At 38.4% G+C, this 20,969-nt stretch overlaps 1 protein-coding gene across 3 annotated transcripts in view; it reads right to left on the bottom strand.

Annotated features, from left to right (window-relative positions):
- The window catches only part of CRPPA (CDP-L-ribitol pyrophosphorylase A), a 336,123-nt gene that overhangs the window by 105,846 nt on the left and 209,308 nt on the right, over nt 1-20,969 (bottom strand). For 2 of the 3 annotated variants that reach the window (XM_070470646.1, XM_070470639.1), the window contains one exon: nt 14,925-15,056. The exons of the other annotated variant lie outside the window; for it this stretch is intronic. In XM_070470646.1, the coding sequence (XP_070326747.1) occupies nt 14,925-15,056 (132 nt within the window). The remainder of the gene's footprint in view (nt 1-14,924; nt 15,057-20,969) is intronic. 3 annotated transcript variants of the gene reach the window in all.

The following is a 20,969-nucleotide window of genomic DNA, read 5'->3' as shown; positions in this document are numbered from 1 at the left end:
TATATATATATATACACATACATATATATAAATTTATATTTATAATTAAATTTAAATTTATATATAATTTATATATATAAATATATATATATAAACATATATATTTACCTCAAGAGCACTGTTTAAACACAGGAATAGCTACATTTCCAATAGATATCTAGAAATACTATGAACACAATCTGCATTAAATATTTTCTGCATGGCATTCATATTCTTACAAATTCAAAACACTTATAGAATTCAAGAACAATTTGAAGCCTAAAGATTCAATTAACAATGTAAGTTGATGCCTAAAACAATTTCTGCACACCATTAATCAAGATGCAGCTACCTTATCATATCTTTAGATGTTTTATAAGTCCATTAAAATTTTCTGCAAAAATTTTGCAAAAGTAAAATCACAAGGCTTTTTCCAAAATGTAAATATCACATACATTTAAATGCCTAACATTGTGAAAGATTAATAAATTGGCATGTCATCAATTCCCTTAAGCAATAAAGCAGGTACCTAACAGACAATGACTGTTCACACGGCAATGTGGTGAGAAAGCTTGCAGAAACCTGAAACAGAAACATCTAGAACACAGATATAAAAAGCCATTATTGCTTAACAGTGCACTTTATTGCTGAACTCTTTCAACTCAAAAGGAGTTGCATTCTTGGTTTTTAATTTCTGCTTTTAATGGTACAAATCAACTTATTTACAAAACAGAAATAGAGTCACAAATGTAAAATATAAACTTATGGTTACCAAAGGGGAAAAGGGTGGGAGGTGGGGAAGCTGGGAGGCTGAGATTGATACATACACATTACTATATATAAAATAGATAACTGATAAGAATCCACTGTCTCTCACAGGGAACTCTACTCAATACTGCAATGGCCTATATGGGGAAAGAACCTAAAAAAGAGTGAGTATGTGTATTCGTATAACTGATTTACTCTGCTGTCTAGCAGACACTAACACAACATTGCAAATCAACTAAACTCAAGTAAAAAATTAATTTTAAAAATCTCTTTTATATTTTTCTAAACATTCTTATCTCAATAATCTTGAGCTACTTCTAACAATGGCCCACATTGAAAACTGTATTAGAACCTATTAGAACCTGGGTCTCCTGCATTGCAGGCAGATTCTTTACCAACTGAGCCACCAGGGAAACCCTGCATTAGCTCAGGATGCTAGAATATATTACCATAGACTGGGTGGCTTAAACAGTAAATATTTTTCACAGTTTTGGAGGATGCAAAGTCCAAGATCAAAATGCAGGTAGATCCAGTGTTTGGTGCGAATCCGCTTCCTGGTTCGAAGATTGCTATCTTTTTCTTCTATCCTCTTGGGTTACAGAATATAAAGGCACTAATCCCATTTATGAGAGCTCTACCCTCAGGATCTACTTATCTATCTCCGAATACCATCACACTGCCGTTGGGATTTCAACATATGATTTAGCAGGGACACAAACACTCAAATCCATAACAGTTAATAATCTTTCATTTTGACCTGTCCAGCATCTGTTCCCCATGTTGTGGGGAACTGTTACTATATTTTCTTTTGGGAATGCACCAAACTCTATACACATCCATGTAGTTTGGGTGAGCTAACGTGGCATCAAAGGTGAGCAACTTAACTCTTAAATCGTGGTTAACAGAATGAACATTCACATGTGCCAAAGGAATTGTATCAGAAAATAAAGACATGTTTTACAAATAAGCTTGATGAAAATGAGAGCCAAGACTTTTGGTGAAAAAATTGGGATACAGACATTCTCTTTCCATGGAATTTACTAAACTTAAAGAATATACAACTACAACAGCTGGTGGTTATGTTTTATACTATTCAGAAAACCATGTGAGAATAAAGACCCAAATTATTGGGCATATACTGAGCTGGAGAAGAGCCAGCCAAGAAAGAGAAAGAGACAATCCCCCTTTGAGCATCTGGGGTCCAATAACACATAAAGTTGGGATCTTGGGTTTTGTAGCTATATTGTTAAATCGGATTTGTGTTAGTTTTCTGACATTTGCAATTAAAATTTCCCAACTGATAGGCCAATTAGTTTCCCAATTAATTCAACTGGCTTAAAAATCCATGGTGTCTTAATCTCCCTCCAGTAAATTTAGTTGAAACTGATATAAATGTTGCATTTTTCTTTAAGTTTTGAAATGATCATAAAATTTGTTCAGGAAGCAAAATGCTGAAATCTATACATTAACATAAAACTACATAAAATAGATTTGCAAACATTTATTAAGACAGCATATTAAAAAGCAGAGACATTACTTTGTCAACAAAGGTCCATCTAGTCAAGGCTGTGGTTTTTCCAGTAGTCATGTATGGATGTGAGAGTTGGACTATAAAGAAAGCTGAGTACTGAAGAATTGATGCTTTTGAACTGTGGTGTTGGAGAAGACTCTTGAGAGTCCCTTGGACTGCAAGGAGATCCAACCAGTCCATCCTAAAGGAGATCAGTCCTGGTTGTTCATTGGATGGACTGATGCTGAAGCTGAAACTCCAATACTTTGCCCACCTGATGCAAAGAGTTGACTCACTGGAAAAGACCCTGATGCTGGGAAAGACTGAGGGCAGGAGGAGAAGGGGACGACAGAGGATGAGATGGTTGGATGGCATCACTGACTAGGTGGACATGAGTTTGTGTGAACTCCGGGAGTTGATGATGGACAGGGAGGCCTGGCGTGCTTGCAAAGAGTCTGACACGACTGAGTGACTGAACTGAACTGATTAATAGATAATATGTGTCAAAGACAAAATAAATCACTACTTTCAAATTTTCAAGATAACTAAAAAAATAAAATAAAATCAATTCACATTTTTATGTTTTATAACAAACTATGGCAAGTATATATTTCCTTCCTCGCTTAAAAATCTTAATGAATTTGGTATTCTGACTAAAAACGTTCATGTTTCCCATCTAAAATAAAAGTATTAGACATTATTCATGACATTTGAACTGAGACAAAGGGGAATCTAAATTTCATATCCAAATAATATAAGCCAACTGAAACTCTGATCAAGAAGGTTAGAAGCTAGCAGTGATTTAGCCACTATATCTGAGTCAAATTTTGGATGCTTGATGAGGCAATTACAGAATTCTAAAATTTCCATTTAAGCACTTAAATAAGATGTCCTGAAGAGAAAAATTCCCCTTCTTTCTTACACCTTGTTAAAACTACAGAAGCTATAATAGTAGAAACAAATGCATTAATTTCAATTTTCTAAAATAGCTTTAAAAATTATAACTTGGTAAGCTTTTTGCTATTTTACTGATTTTTTTTTTAAAATCAGGAAATTTACTATTCTTAATGATGCAGACAAGATAGCTCTCCCTCATTTTACCATAGCACATAAGTTTAGTGTTTTAAAGATATACTAGCTGAAAAAATGTGTAATCTCAAGTGTAATATATAAGGTTTTAGAAGTATAGGCTTCCACAGAATTAGCCTTGCTGGTAGCAAAAGGCATGGATAGCTGTTTTTCATTACTTTCATGAATTCACCACAAGGGCCACATTTGCTATTGCTAAGCTAACCATTGGGAAACACATACCTTTGGAAATAATTAAGCTCTAAAAAGCAGAAGTTATGCATTTATAACATCCAATTAACTTGCTATAGCTCCTTCAGTAAAACCTCTCCCTGAGGGTGAAGGTCAGGTCTCAGCCATCATCTGACTCTCTCAAGATGCTTTACGAGGGCCCTTGCACACACTTAAAAACAAAGACAACCTACAAAACTTGTCTTTCTTCCCAAGGTCTTAAAACACTCAGCAAAAATGTGAGGAAAGGTAGGAAACATTCCCGGAGAAGGCAATGGCACTCCACTCCAGTACTCTTGCCTGGAAAATCCCATGGACGGAGGAGCCTGGTGGGCAGCCGTCTATGGGGTTGCACAGAGTCAGACACGACTGAAGCGACTTAGCAGCAGCAGCAGGAAACGTTCCAGAGAAGGAAATGGCAACCCACTCCAGTATTCTTGCCTGGAGGAGCCTTGCAGGCTACAGTCCATGGGGTTGCAAAGAGTCAGATATGACTGAAGTGACTGATCACGCAAGCAGGAAACGTTCACTTGTGATTTACTTAACTTGAGAAAGCATATTCGCAAAGAAAACTCATGTTCTTGTGACAGTGTGGCAAAGCCTGATGTTCCTTTAGTTTATGAGAAAAACAGTAGCTACAAAGTAAGAAAATAACACTGAGGTTTTTTAAATTATACTGACCATGTCATTTGTTGAAAACTATTAAGCCTCTTCCCAGTCATTTATGGAGTTATTTACCTGGTTATTTTTAGGGTAAGTGCAATGCCTTCATTATTGAAATTGCTATCAAGGTTCAGAAATGTTTGCCATCGTGTATTTTAACTGTTACTCTATGATCAGTATGCATTTTTTAAAATTTTTGTAACATTTCCATCAAAAAAAATTAGACTTAGGGATCATGTCTATTCTTTCACGGGTCAAACCTGAGAATTCAATAACTAGATTTTTAGCAATTTCCTATCTAGGTTTTTAGCCTATTTCTTCTTGTGAAGGTCAAAAAAGCCTAATAATGTTGTGTTAATGTTGGCCTTTTCTTAACAGAGAAGAGACCACCCGTCCTGAAGAGCCTAAATCCTTTAATCGCATCAAAACATCTTAAATATGAAGTCAAAAACTTGATGCAGGGATAAAAGGATTAAGATGGTGAAGTATATGGCATAATTATTGTAAACCCTAGTATATACATATATTGAGCAAAACTTAACTATTCCTATTTAAAATTCAAAACTAAACATAGTAAGTCAAAATCAAAGATATCTAACCATGATGTATGGCAGAAACCAATACAATACTGTAAAGCAATTATCCTCCAATTAAAAATAATTTTTTTAAAAAAGAAAAAAACCTAGGCATTAAAAAAAAAAAAAAGTATCTACCTAGCAGGCAAGCAAGAAATGGCCTGACTTTTCACATGAAAGAAACTAGAAATATATAGCATAATATAGATACATTAGAAAACCACAAATCTCTACATTTATACATTTAAATAATTTTGCCTATAACTTGGTATTAGTAGCTGGTATCTTTTCCAAGCAGTACATTCTCACTAGAGAATCAATTTTTTAAATCGATTTTACCAGCAAGAACAAAGCATAAGGTTGGCTCAAACCTACAAACTAAATGTATGGACATACCAGTAACTCCAAATAAATTACTTCAGTGGTCTCTGTTTTAATACATTCCAAATTGCCCCAATTTCAGCTTGCAAGCCTATGAATAGAAATTAATTTTCCTCTCTTAGAATGTTTTTAATGAAAACGCCTTTATGGTAAACAATAAAAAAGTACAGCATGTTCCTATAATAAACATTAAATTTTTGTGTTCCTGAATCCTCTTCTAAAAAGCTTATCTGTGGCATAGTTATGAAACTTATTATGATTCAGAAGTTTTAGGCCATAGGTACACGTGGGTAATCATATTTTTATAAAGGAAGTAGAGTAAAAATGCAAAAGATTAAAATATATTCTTAGCTGAAAAAAATGGTAAGTCATCTGTGGTACAACTGAACACTCTTTCCTTATATTCTTGCTGATATAGAATTTCAGCACAATACAGTGATTAGATACATGCAAAATATAAACAATGGCCAGAGCATAATAATAATCATGAAAGGTGTCTTTGTAAAACATCTGTGTTTTTTCTGTCCATTAAAATGCAGATTCCAAAGAGTGATTGTAGATATGTTTGTTATTAAACCAACTCATCTCCTAATAGCATTACTATATAATTGCCATTATGCACTCAGTAAGAGAAAGTTGAATCTTAATTAAAATATATTTCCTTACCAGTTGTCAAAGGTGAGTAATGAGATGGATGGAAAACTAATAAACTTCACTGTTTTCCATACACAAAATCTTTATGCCAAACATTACTCATATCTTCCTGACTGTCAATGGAGAAGGTCTCTCTGTATTTCCTTAGTGATGATAATCAAAAATGTTGATAGGATTCTCAGAGACAATAAACACATGTTTATTTACAAACTATTATAAACTTACAAACTGTTATCTTTGCTAAATCCTGATGGTTTAGGGCAGAAAATAAGGAATTTACATAAAACTAACTCTCATTCCTGGAGCACTGTCCTTGCATAGTTCCAGATTCTGGAACTGTTACCCTTAATCTAAATGGCATGCAATATCTAACAGTCAATAAGCCCTTAATATTTCTAAGTATTCCGATTTATTGCCATTGGCTTAGCATTTTAAATCTTAATTATCTTGAGTTCCCATTTCTTCTTTCTCGTTTCCCTTCCCACCCTGCTTGATGTTTCCAAGACCCCTAGTATGCACATTGTGTTCTCTCCTTGATTCAGTTAAACACTGCAATTTTAGAGTTCTTTGCACAGCTGCTTTTGCAGTTTGGATAATTAGTGTTCCATAAAATGAAAATAAACAGAGAAAGATATCTCCTTCCCTCTAATGTTCTTTAAGGAAACTCTACATAAAAACTGCTGTGATATCTATCTATCTCTCTATCTATCTATATATATATATAGAGAGAGAGATCAGTGATTACTACCTACTGGTATCCATGCCCTATGTTATCACCTCATCTACCTGTGGGCAAAATCTTGTCATTTGCTTCCAATGAACAGAATACAAGAAGACTGGCAGGATGTCTCTTGGTGATCATGTTACAGAAGACTCTGACTTCAGTCTCGATTCTCTGACTTGCTCTGCTACTGTAAAACTCTCTGTGAACAGGCCCCCATGACAAAGAATAGAGGCAGGCCTCCAACCATGAGCTTGTGAAGAAGTGACACCTCAGTGCCATAGAACAGAGAAACTGATTCCTTCCAACAGCTAGCTAAGTGAGCTAGGAAGAGGATCATTCTCAGTGGAGCCTTGAAAAGGGCCCCACGGCAGAGAACCACAGAGACTGTGAGATAATCTATGTAATTTAAGCAACTAATTGAAGTGAAAGTTGCTCAGTCCTGTCCGACTCTTTGAGACCCCATGGACTATACAGTCCATGGAATTCTCCAGGCCAAAATACTGGAGTGGGTAGCCTCTCCCTTCTCCAGGGGATCTTTCCAACCCAGGGATCAAACCCAGGTCTCCCATGTCAGGCAGATTCTTTACCAGCTGACCCACAAGGCAAGCCTTTAAGCAGCTAAGTTCTGGGGTAATCTGGTATGCAGTAACAGCCAGCTAATATACTATGCAAAGGATTTACTTCATTAAGAATTTTCCATGGCCGTTTTCATGCATAATGGTGCTTCTTTCATTCAGAAAAATTAAGTGGAGATCTGCAGCAGAAGTTTGAATCTAATAATCCATTTCATTTAGATATATCTAAGTAAAATAGGTTACTGCTGCTCTCTCTAATGACTTGGCCAAGTAAGCTAACCACACTCCCTGAAGATAGCTTCAGTTTTTCGAACACGCAATTTTGAAGAGACATTATCTCTTATAACCTTCTTATTTTCCCAAAGAATGACTCAAGCTAAACAATAGAAGCCAAAACGATTTTGACAGTGAAGAATATTTAGTCTCATCGACACTCCCACATCAAAAAAACTGACTGGCTGAACAGGATATCATGGGTTTCTGGAGACAGGTCTGGAGCTGCCTGTTTACTGTCCATGCCATACGGTTTGATGGCCTGGATAGAAATGTGAGTTTTGTAAAGAACTCAGAGTTGAAGTCCAAGTAATTTCTCACTTCAGGACTTCAGGGAATAGAGTTTGAAGCCTAATCTCTCAAAGATCTTCATTAAAAAAAAAAAAAAAACAGAACAAAACTGTGTTGAGCTACTTGCTAGCACACACCTATTTGTTCTCCGAGGGATCACGCAGACTTGAAGCTCTGAGAACACAGAACGAGTGGGGTGCATCTGAGACGGAATGACTGGTGTCAGCTGTATCCTGCCAATTCAGGTCTTTGGGCACAAAGGCATCTGAGAGCATTTGAACCAGTTCATATAGTTCTTAATGTTTCATTTGGAATTTCCTTAAAGTTATTACAAAGTGATTCATTGTCAAGAATGTTTTCTGGATGTCCTTTATAATAGACACAAAACCTTCAAAACCCAGACAACAGAGAAAGAACGGGATTTCTTAACTCATCAAGTAGAGAGATCTGGCTTATGCCTTGGACACAAGATCAGTTTACACATCTTTATCTAATTTACCATTTTGCCAAACAACTTCATTTCACCATTTCACATCCTATTTTGGATGTTTATAAAAAGCTCCTCATAAGTCTTTTACAAATAATTTTTCTTTAAAAAACAAAAAATTACAGAACTGCTTTGGTAACTTTCTTCCCTTTTTATGTCCCTCTCAGAGCTGCTGTTCTTCTTCTAAGAGAACTATTGTTGTTGTAGTCGTTGGAAGAGAAAAAACAGTGGTATTAGGAGCAGACAGAAGATACAATGAACGTGAAAAATATTAATCACTCAGCCATATCCAACTCTTTGCAAACCCATGGATCGTAGCTCTGCCCATGGAATTCTCCAGGCAAGAATACTGAAGTGAGTTGCCATTACCCTCTCCAGGGATCTTCCCGACCCAGGGATCAAACCTCTGTCTCCTGCATTGCTGGCAGATTGTTTACCATCGGAGCCAGGAGAGAAGCTCAGAAGATAGAGTGGCTCTCCTAGTTTACCCCCCGACCTCTCCAACACTTGTTTTCTATAGCGCTGTCTGACATCGTCCTTTCCAATAGCCCCATCTTATGAAAATACCAAGTCAAATTAATGCTTTCCAAAGTCCCATTTCCCACTGTATCAAATCCAGTGGAATGCCAGTTCAAAGGAGAAGAAAGGAGACAGAAGATAATGAATAGATTAACACAGCACACATTCCCTTTCTTGCTAACATATTTTACATTTTCTTAACCTTTCTCTGATGGATGGTAATTCCTTCCGTTATGGACTGAATCTTTGTGCCCCTCCCCCAGATTCATATGTTGAACCTAACTCCTATACGATGCTTTAGGAAGTGAGATGTCGGATTAACTCATTAGAGTGAAGCCCTTGTCAACAGAACAGAGCTTTCAGAGGCCTCCCCCTGTCCCTGGCATGTGAGGACCCAACAAGAAAATACCGCTCAGCTGCCAGGAACGGAATCCTCCTGAGAACTCAAACACGCTGGTGCCTTGATCTCAGACTTCCAGCCCCCAATCTATTGTATCTGCAATAGCAGCAGAACAGACTAAGATATCACCTTTTTCATCTACCTCACTGAGGTATTTGACCAAAAAAAAAAAAAGAGAGAGAGAGAACAGTTCCTGCTTTAAACTAGAATAAAACATACAAACAATAATGAGTAATTCTCAGTAAAATAAGGGAAATAATATAATGAGGCTTACAGTCCATAGGGAGAGGACAGAAAAGCCAGGCCCAGTTCCCGCATTGCTCTGGGTCAGACTGAGAGACGGTCAACACATAACCTGACACAGCCCGCACGCCTCTCGTGTGTCCACTTTCTCATCCAACAAAGGCTTTAATGCAGAAGTTCTGACTTCTGCATTGTAGAAATGGAGAATCCAAAGCCTAGGAAGCTTACGCGTGTGTGCTAAGTCACTTCAGTCGTGTCCAACCCTCTGCAACCGCATGCACTAGGGTCCCAATCCTCTGTCCACAGGATTCTCCAGGCTAGAACACTGGAGTGAGTTGCCAGGCCCTCCTCCACTAGAAAGCTTATATCCTTTGTTTAAGGTCATACACCTAGTTTTTCAGTTAAAGGGGAAGATACTAGTTCAATTTAAGAAATAACCAGTTACAATAGCTTTTGGAAGCACTTTAACCATGAACCTGTGTCATCTCTAAAGCCCTGAGCATGTAAAATGCAAAGATTTAGTACAAAACTTCTACAGATAATAATTTTATAGACTTTGCCAAATTCTTATCATAAAAGTTCATATGCAAAATAGTACTTAAAAATGTATAACTGCAGTAGACACCATATGGAAAGCCTTCATAGAGATAAATACCAAGCTCTTGAATGTAAAGACAACTCGCTAATGGTGCTCTCTTTGATTTCGTTTCAATCTAAGACAAGACTCCATATGACATAGATGGAGCTGATACTGCAAAGTGACTCAAGCAATGCCTGCCCTAACCATAATCAAGCTTTCATTTCTATGCAATAGCGACTGCAGAGTAAAAAACCAAACTACATTTCCCCAGATTCTATAGTATCTGAATGCAATAGGTACTGTTATACACATGAAGAGACTTAAAATGTGGAAGTGGCACTAGAAACAAGGCGACTATATCTAGGAAACCCTTTTCATTTCCTGGATCAGCTACAGTAGCATTTCTACCCACGGTTCATTAGCATGTCATGTACCGGTAGTAACGGAAGGCACTTTTCTCAGCACAGTCCCACAGTGTGGTTGAGCATGTCTGTCAACTGCCCTGTTCCTGGATACAGAGTGTCCAATTTTGGTTCTGTGACACTTGAGAAATTCTGTAAAACTACAAAATACCTTTATAAAATCTGTCTTGTAAACAATCAATGAAACATTATTTTTTGTTTACAACTAAGAATATTTAACAATATAACTGCTCTATTATACTGAAAGTTTTTGAGTGTTTAGAACAGTAGTCTTTAATGAACAAGGAGACCTCATTTCAGTTACCTGAAAAACCTTTTCAAATGGCCATTCTTCACTCACCAAACGTCATCAACATTCTAGATGGCTAATGCTGCTGCTAAGGCGCTTCAGTCGTGTCCGACTCTGTGCAACCCCATAGACGGCAGCCCACCAGGCTCCCCGGTAGCTGGGATTCTCCAGGCAAGAACACTGGAGTGGGGTGCCATTGCCTTCTCCGTCATTCTAGTCTACTACCGGCTAAACCTGACCTGCTTCCTGAGAAATCTGTATGCAAGTCAGGAAGCAACAGACATGGAACAACAGACTGGTTCCAAGTTGGGAAAGAAGTTCATCAAAGCTGTATACTGTCACCCTGCTTATTTAACTTATATGTAGAGTACATCATGCGAAATACTGGACTGGATGAAGCACAAGCTGGAATCAAGATTGCTGGGGAAAATATCAATAACCTCAGATATACAGATGACACCACCCTTATGGGAGAAAGCAAGGAGGAACTGAAGAGCCTCTTGATGAAAGTGAAAGAGGAGAGTGAAAAAGCTGGCTTAACACTCAACATTCAAAAAGCAAAGATTATGGCATCCGATCCCATCAATTCATTGCAAATAGATAGGGAAACAATGGAAACAGTGACAGAATTTATTTTTTGGGTTCCAAAATCACTGCAGATGGTGACTGCGGCCATGAAATTAAAAGACACTTGCTCCTTGGAAGAAAAGCTTTGACAACGTAGACAGCGTTTTAAAGCAGAGACATTACTTTACTAAGAAAGGTCCACATAGTCAAAGCTATGATTTTTCCAGTAGTCATGTATGGATGTGAGAGTTGGACCATAAAGAAGGCTGAGTGCTGAAGAATTGATGCTTTCGACCTATGGTATTGTAGAAGACTCTTGGGAGTCTCTTGAACTGCAAGGAGATCAAACCAGTCAATCCTAGAGGAAACCAACCCTGAATATTCATTGGAATATTCACTGGAAGGACTGATGCTAGAGCTGAAGCTCCAATACTCTGGCCACCTGATGGAAAGAGCCAACTCATTGGAAAAGACTCTGATGTTGGAAAAGGTTGAAGACAGGAGGAGAGGGGGGTAACAGAGGACAAGGTGGTTGGATGGCACCAATGCACATGAGCTTGGGCAAGCTCCAGGAGATGGTGAAGGACAGGGAAGCCTGGTGTGCTGCAGTCCATGGGGTTGCAGAGAGTCATACACGACTGAGCGACTGAACAACAACAAAAAGCCCTGTACATGTGTGTAAAAGAACTCTGTACAAATACAGAGGCTTAAGAACATCTTGTGTTTAAAAAGAAAAAAAAAAACCTATGTAATTCTATTTAAATATAAACACCTTGTACATCAACACTGTGAAGGTCTGGCCCCAAATCAAGACCATCTACATTACCAGAAGCATCACACACAAAACAAGGGAGGTCTTCTTTAACCCAGAAAGAAAATATATATAACACAGATACAGAAAGTCAGTTCAATATTCTGTCTTCCAAGTAGGGGCTTATTAATAGACCAAAACCTACCCAAAGAAGAAGCACTTGATGCTAATGTTATAAAAACAAGTGTAAGAAATCTAGAAAGGTTTAAACTGCTCAGAGACTTAAAAGTATACATGATAACTACATACAAAACACCCAACGGCTCTCACAGAATCAGATTTGGGGAACAAAGTCCAGTGTATGAATACTATAAAAAGTTGTGTCTCACAGCACCATGGAAAGCAGAAACCAACACTCTTCTCTGAACAGTGAACAAAAACTCCGCCTTATACATCTTCATATCCTTGGTCTTTACACTGTGAAGTAGGCATCTGATGTTAGAAGTTCTGCTTCAATTAAGTGGGGAAATTAGTACAGAAACATAAAAAGACTGTGCAGGAGTAGTGGTTTGTTTACTTATGGTGTATTTGTGAGCAGTGTTTCTCAAAGTCTCTTTTAGGGAACACTAGTCCCATGATTTATCTACGGTTAAGTGTTACAGGAGAAAATGGAAAATGGTATAGCCCTTGTTGCTAGTTTGGAGTTATGAAATGATAAATCAGTATACTAAAGGTTCATGAGAAGCCCTAATTAAAGGAGTCTATTCAACTCTATTCACTGCCACTTCCCCAATTTTTTTAAGCACAGCTCTTTTTCAAATGGCATATCCAACAAATATCCCAGGAGCTTTTGGAAATGCTCCTTAAGGTGGAATTATGCACTAGAAAATGTGTTGGGCAAGGAAGAGTCAATTCACATTTCTGTATTTAAGGATAAAAGTAAATCCTACCTTTTAAACATTTTCATGTTTCATTATTATATTGTCAAGAAGAGACAAGCAATGCTAAAGTAAGCTATCTTTGCATCCTAAAGTAACGAGAGACAGATCCTGAAGCCACTGCAGGACCATCTTTTTCTAAGTTACTTTTGGTAACTTAGCAGACAGCTGGCTTAGGAGATCCAAGTTTGCCTGAAAGAGCAGTCAGATACTAAGCAGAGGGCTGCAAAGGCTCCTCCTTTTCAACAAGGCCATTTTTCCAATCAGGTACAGAGTCACATAGATACTCACTGGATTCTAGTTCATAAAAGTATAGACATGTCACATGTGGAAAAATGAGTAATTTTTATGTAAACACTCTACAAGTGTCACCAGGTTTAGCACATAAAAATGGAAGATATCAAAAAAAAAATGGAAGATGTCCAATTATAATTGAAATTCAGAATAACAACAAAGAAATTTTTGTGCAAATATGTCCCATGTAATATTTGGGACATACTTATGCTAAAATATAATTTTTGTCTGAAATTTAATGTTCTATTTCATCTGGCAACCAGGCCCTCCCCTGGAATGCCAGCTACAGACCCTTTGTGCTTAGTCCAAGTCACAGGACAGAGAGTTCCAGAACTGTGTGCTCCACCATGCCCTGCTTATAAGGTTTCCCTGAGTCATCTCTATTTTATATCTGCAAAGCACAGCATTAGTCATGAGCCTCCATGACACCCTCGCATGGCACAAGAGAAAGAACCAACTTATTTTTCCCACCATGACAACCCAGAGTATAACCAAAGACAATACACTGAAAAGGAAACATTCCTGAAGGAAGACACAGACCCCAGTTCTTATTCTTACTCTGCCAGTTTTATAACCGTGTGCAAGTACATGTAGCTCTTCAGGCCTTGGTTGTGCTGACTTCAGGAACCCTACAGGACAAACATTTTACAATTCCACGATCCTAAGTGAACTAAACTTTGCCATGTCCTTGTGACCAACTGAAGGTCATGCCTGTCTAGGTTGAAAACAGAGGAAAACCACTTCAAAGTTAAAGAAAAACAAGAGATTGGCCAAAAGATGACCCCTACACTTAACTAAAATCCATTTGTTTCAAAAGAAATGTTACCTTCAGGCTTAAAAAGGCACCTTAAATATTTCATAAACAATATATGCTAGTCATCAACCATATAACTTTAAATACCTCTCATTCCCTGGACAGTCAGTACCCAATCACTTTTATTCCAGACCATTAAAAAAAAAGAAAAAAGCAGTCGACTATTTTACTTCCCTGAGTTCTGTGTGGTACACCTCTAAGACACCATAAAGCATTCTGCTAGTTCCATAAAAGGTGTCTATGCACGACAAAGGGCAAATCCATTATCTCTAACAGATTCTTGAAACAATTTGATTTAAATAGCATTTCTCTGCACAAAGCATCTCTAACACTAATTCATTTTGCCTTCAGCTCAAGTAACTGTCTATTAAAAGACAGTGACAATAAGAGTTTTTCTTTAGTTAAATACCATGCCCTCATGCAATCTGTATGCCAGCCACCGCTTTCAAGTGATTAAAACCTTGATTACCAACATCTTTAGCACAGCATCAAAGAAATAAATGTATTAAATTATACAAACGGCTAAGAGTCATGACCTTAGGGTTGCCAGTTAAACACAAAAGTCCAGTTAAATATGAAATTCAAATTTCAAACTCCAAAACTGGGATGTACTCAAAATTAATATTTATTTGAAACTCAAATAACTGGGGATTCTATTTTTTTAGTTTCCATATCTGGCAATTCTATGTGGGCTACTCCGTATGAGATGTTTGCCAAATTTCATCTTTTCCCCCCAATCAAAACACTCGTTTTGATTTTTAATTTTTCCTTAGAATTCAAGAGTTTCCAACTGCTTCAGAACATGAATAGATAAATAATTTTCCAGCCCCAAATTTCATTAATATTTCTTTGCTTTTAACAAAATAAGGTTCCCACCAAAAAAACTGTAGTCTACAGAACATACAATCTTACCAACATTTTTACCTACCTGCGGGAAATATATGAGAAGGCCAGATAATAAAATATTTCTTTTTTTCGCTTCCTTGGCAAACTCTCTAATCTGCATTACCTTTTCCATTTTCTGACCAAATGGTACTGATTCATAATCAAGAAAATGCACCTGTAAAATAACATAAAAGGTAACAATTAGAATACCATTCACTTTTCCTTGATTAACATGACATTAAAGAAGCTCAAAACACATACAGAGAGAACAAGATGGCAGAGCAGTAAGTGGACGTGGAGCACATCTCTCTCCAAGGATACATCAGGAATACACCTTCAGACTCAGAACTGCATCAGCAGAACATCAGCTGAGAGCAGACAGGAGGACCAATACCAGTGGAAAAGAATACATAGAAGCACGTGAAACTCGGTAGGATGAAGGAACTATGGAGAAAAACAGGAGTGTTAGTGGGTCTGGATATGCCCTCAGCAGGTGAGGGAACTGAAGCAGGGGTCCAATCCCCACACTGGGGCAACTGTCTGAGTCAGAGGAGAAACATTTAAGGCTGGAAGTGAAGAAGCTGATCCATGGCAGCCTAAATGGAATGGGAATCAGACAGCCCTTGCTGCAGCCTTATATACCCTGGACAGAGACACAGGTCCCCTGGAAGGCGCCACAGCCGGGAGCTGGAGTTTAGGGATTGTGGGGCAATCCCAGGGTGAGGGCTGCTGTTGACTTTGGAGAGATGGATTGAGAGGATGTGAGGCAGGAGACTGTGGTGGGAAATGCCTGTGGAGGAAAGCTGGGCAGCCATGAAAGCAAGACAATACTGTTGAGTCACGCAAAGCGGGTGGAGCCATCACCAAACCCTCTCTGTCCCCCACACGCCAGCACTGGCAGCCGAACAATGGAGAGTCTGGCCCATCAAACACCTGGTGCAGTGAACTACAGAGCAGGACCCACCCAGGCTGCTGCTTTAAGTGCCTGACGTGCTGATCTACAGAATGGGACCCCAGCCAGGGGGCCCCCCTCTAGGCGCCTGATGTGCCAAAACAACAAAGAAGGGCCCCAGCAAGGGAGCCCTCTAAGTGCCTGAACGGGTGGGGCTATGGAGAAAGACTGGCCAAGGAGGCCTTCTGATGGCCAGCCGTAACTCCGGCAGCGGAGGCAGCCCGTGGCCCTGCACACGTTGTGCTGCCGGGGTCCCCACAAGCCAAGCAGCACCGTCATGCTCAATGCTCACTGGGGCAGAGCTGTCACAGGCAAAAAAGAAACTCTTGCGTCTATGCAGACAGGGTCGCTTCGGCCGTGTCCAACTCTTTGGACCTGTAGACTGTGGCCTGCCAGGCTTCTCTGTCAGGGGGTTCTCCAGGAGAGAACACTGGAGTGTACTGGCAAATACTGCTTGCCATAACCTTCTAGAACAATATATTTCCTGCTGCCCTAGCCGCCAACTCTCCTGAGTACCTGGTGCTGCCAGAACCCCTGTGACCCAAGCAGCTGCACCCCCTCCGCACCTGGCCCCCACTGGGGCAAACCCAAGTCCTCCAGGGCGGCCTCAGGAGCAAACCCCAGTGGATGACCCACATGCAGAGGTGGAAATAAAACCACAGCTGAAACCCAGGGGCAGTGTGGCTAAGGAAGAAGACCCCAAACCTTCCCACCAGCTGTATAAGCTGCAGATTAAATCAACACGATCAACTAGGCAGATTCTGTGTCTATGGAATATATAAGAGGACACTGAGAGCTCCCACAAAATAAAACGCACTAGTTCTGATAGCTGTGGACATTGGAGGCAAGAACACAGAGGAGCAGGACCAGATTAGAATCTGAGCTGCCCCCACAGCAGGTCTAGAGATCAGTACCAGTTGAAGGGCATCCTAGGGAGGTGAGGTGGACTGTGACTCCCAGCAAGCAAAAGGACTCTGACAGCAGTGACTCAAGAAAACATTTATTATTCTTATGTTTTGATTTGTTCTGTAAATTCTTCCAGATTTTTGTAGTTCTGTGGAGTTTTCTTTTTTATTTTTTTTTTAATTTTAATTCTTAATTTTTTAAACCTATCATTATTTTTTCTACATTTATTCCTTTGTTTGCTTTTCTTACTGTTCTTTTCGCCTTGTAGTTACCTTTAATGTATATAAATATTCTTTATCTACCTCTATTTAACTTTGCATATCAAGTCTTTCTTTTCTTTTCTTTCTTTCCTTTCCTCTCAACATATTTGTTAGTTTTATTTTCATTGTTTTATTTCCCAACTGGAAACTTGCTTTAGTTTTGTTTTACAGTTTGTGCTTTAGTTAGTTTTGTTCTTAACTGGTAGACAGAAGTTTTGGTATCCTTTGTTTGCCAGGGCAATCTACTGTCTTTCTTCTTCCTTCCTGTGAAAAGACAACCCTCAGAATGGGAGAAAATAATGGCAAATAAAACAACTGACAAAGGACTAATTTCCAAAATATACAAGCAGCTCATACAACTCAATACCAGAAAAACAAACAATCCCATCAAAAAGTGGGGAAAAGACCTAAACAGACATTTCTCCAAAGAAGACATGCAGATGGCTAACAAACACATGAAAAGATGCTCAACATCGCTCATTATTAGAGAAATGCAAATCAAAACTGCAATGAGATATCACCTCACACCGGTCAGAATGGCCATCATCAAAAACTCTACAAACAATAAATGCTGGAGAGGGTGTGGAGAAAAGGGAACACTCTTACACTGTTGGTGGGAATGTAAATTGATACAGCCACTATAGAAGACGGTATGGAGATTCCTTAAAAACCTAGGACTAAAACCACCATACAACCCAGCATTCCCACGCCTAGGCATACACCCTGAGGAAGCCAAAATTGAAAAATACACATGTATCCCATTGTTCACTGCACCACTATTTACAATGGCTAGAACATGGAAGCACCTAGATGTCCATCGACAGATGAATGGATAAAGAAGTTGTGGTATATATACACAATGGAATATTACTCATCCATAAAAGGAATGCCTTTAAGTCAGTTCTAATGAGGTGGATGAACCTAGAACCCATTATACAGAGTGAAGTAAGTCAGAAAGAGAAAGATAAATATTGTATTCTAAAGCATATATACAGAATCTAGAAAAATGGTACTTAAGAATTTACTTACAGGGCAGCAATGGAGAGACAGACAGAATAGACTTGTGGACATGGGGAGACAGGAGGAGAGGGTGAGATGTATGGAAATTGTAACATGGAAACTTACATTACCATGTGTAAAATAGATAGCCAACAGGAATTTGCTGAATGGCTCAGGAAGCTCAAATGGGGCTCTGTATCAACCTAGAGGGGTGGGATGGGGAGGGAGATGGGAGGGAGGTTCAAAAGGGAGGGGATATATGTATACCTATGGCTGATTCATGTTGAGGTTTGACAGAAAACAACAAAACTCTGTAAAGCAATTATCCTTCAATAAAAAAATAAATAAAATTTAAAACATACAATTAAAATATTGCAATTATTTTTATCAATTTATATTAACTTGTAGTTGTTTCCAGTGATAAATACTTAATAAAATGAATCATTCTTTATAAACGCAGAAGTAGTAAACATTCACTGACATATAAAATGCTGTTTCTATTTGTGCCAGAGTCAGTGCATAAAGACTATGGTTACATCAAGTCATTCAACTTTCTTCATAATTTGTAATTTGAAACTAGGCAAGATAGAAATAAATGAACCCATAAGAAATTATCAATATTAATAAAATTCAAGGGACTACTTATCCAAGAACATAAAGGTTTTAGAAGAATTCCTTTCAAAGTAATAATTGGAATTTAACAAATAAGCATCTACTTCTTAAAAGTAAATCCAGAAGAATTTTATATAGAATTCTTTTAGCTGTGTTAGTGTTTTTTCTTGAAATTGTTTAGGTAACTATTTTTTAAGCATTATTTTTCATTTAAATTTAAGGTCTCGGGTGATTTATGCTCTTTTCATCAAAGTATTGAGGTGATACAGTACTATCTTTCATGGGACATAAAAACCAAAATCACAATAGCTTTAAATTAAGCTATTTAAAATACAAATGCACATATACAATGAGCATAAAGAAATATATGTATTCCTTTGCAACATCAAATTTTTAAAACTCAAGAATTATTTGTTCAATTTATGTGTGAACGACTGAACTGATGTGTGTTTATTAACTAGAAGCATTTTAAAATAGACTCACCTTGTATACTAATACTAATCCTTTTTACCAGTCAGTCAGTCAGTTCAGTCGCTCAGTCATGTCCGACTCTTTGTGACCCCATGAATCACAGCACGCCAGGCCTCCCTGTCCATCACAAACTCCCGGAGTTTACTCAAACTCATGCCCATTGAGTCAGTGATGCCATCCAGCCATCTCATCCTCTGTCATCCCCTTCTCCTCCTGCCCCCAATCCCTCCCAGCATCAGGGTCTTTTCCAATGAGGGTCTTTTCCACCTTCACACGAGGTGGCCAAAGTATTGGAGTTTCAGCTTCAACATCAGTCCTTCCAATGAACACCCAGGACTGATCTCCTTTAGGACGGACTGGCTGGATCGCCTTGCAGTCCAAGGGACTCTCAAGAGTCTCCTCCAACACCACAGTTCAAAAGCATCAATTTTTCAGCGCTCAGCTTTCTTTATAGTCCAACTCTCACATCCATACATGACCACTGGAAAAACCATAGCCTTGACCAGACGGACCTTTGTTGGCAAAGTAATGTCTCTGCTTTTTAATATGCTTTCTAGGTTGGTCATAACTTTCCTTCCAAGGAGTAAGCGTCTTTTAATTTCATGGCTGCAATCACCATCTGCAGTGACTTTGGAGCCCAAAAAAATAAAGTCTGACACTCCCTTCCTCTCTGTTCACTCATATGGAAATGTTCTCTTTGAAAAACAGACAAAGAAACACCTTATTATGTTCTTTCTATAAAAGAAAGGAGTGAGTTTTTTCACCCATTACATTTTGCTTTTCCAGGGAAAATTACTATTCCATTTTTAAAGATAATTATGAGATAATGAGCAATGTATATTAATTTAATAGATAGTCAATAACTTTCTTGGAACTTTTCATTAACTATTTGTTGTTGTTCTTTAGTTGCTAAGGCATGTCTAACTCTCTGGCGACCCTACAGACTGCAGCCTGCCAGGCTTGCCTGTCCATGGAGTTTCCCAGGCAAGAATACTGGAGTGGGTTGCCATTTCCTTCTCCAGGGGATCTTCCTGACTCAGGGATCCAACTGGCATCTCCTGCATTAACAAGCAACATTCTTTACCACCGAGCCAACAGAGGAGCATTATGTATCGTCAGCTGAAAATATTTAGCTGCTTCCTCTTGAAATCTAAGGTTACAATAAAGACTTTTTCCTTAAAAATGCTTGATTCATAAAGAAACTAAAAGAACAAAGAATAAAAGCAAAATAAAATAAAATTGTAAATTTTTGGTACAAAAAAAATGTTTGGTACATATGCACAATGGAATATTACTCAGCTAGAAAAAGGAACAAAATTGAGTCAGTTGTATTGAGGTAGATGATCCTAGAGTCTGTCATACAGAGTGAAGTAAGTCAGGAAGAGAAAAATAAATATTGTATAATGCATATATATATGGAATCTAGAAAAATGATATAGATGAACCTATCTGCATGGCACAAATAGAGATGCAGATGTAGAGAACAGACTTGTGGACACAGTGGGGTGAGGACAGGGTAGGATGAGTTGACAGGGTAGCACTGACATATACACAGTACCATGTATAAAACAGAGAGCTAGCAGGAAGCTGCTATATGACACAAGGATCCCAGCCTGCACACGGTGACAATCTAGAGGTGTGGGATGGGGGAGGCAGCAGGGAGGCTCAAAAGGGAGGCGACATGTGTACATCTATAGCTGATTCACATTGTTGTAGAGCAGAAAGCAACACAACATTGTAAAGCAATTATCCTCCAATTAAAAATAAAAATTTTTTAAATGTTTGTGAGAAGAAATCCTGGGCTCACCTTCCCCTAAATCCTGGGCTCACCTTCCCCTAAGCGGTGTCCTTTAAAACTTATGAAAGTAAAACTTCATGTTTTTTCCCA

This window comes from Odocoileus virginianus, chromosome 1, assembly GCF_023699985.2.
Source record: "Odocoileus virginianus isolate 20LAN1187 ecotype Illinois chromosome 1, Ovbor_1.2, whole genome shotgun sequence".
Taxonomy (NCBI): domain Eukaryota; kingdom Metazoa; phylum Chordata; class Mammalia; order Artiodactyla; family Cervidae; genus Odocoileus; species Odocoileus virginianus.
The sequence above is the reverse complement of the archived record's forward strand: the minus strand, read 5'-3'. Positions and strand labels throughout refer to the sequence as shown.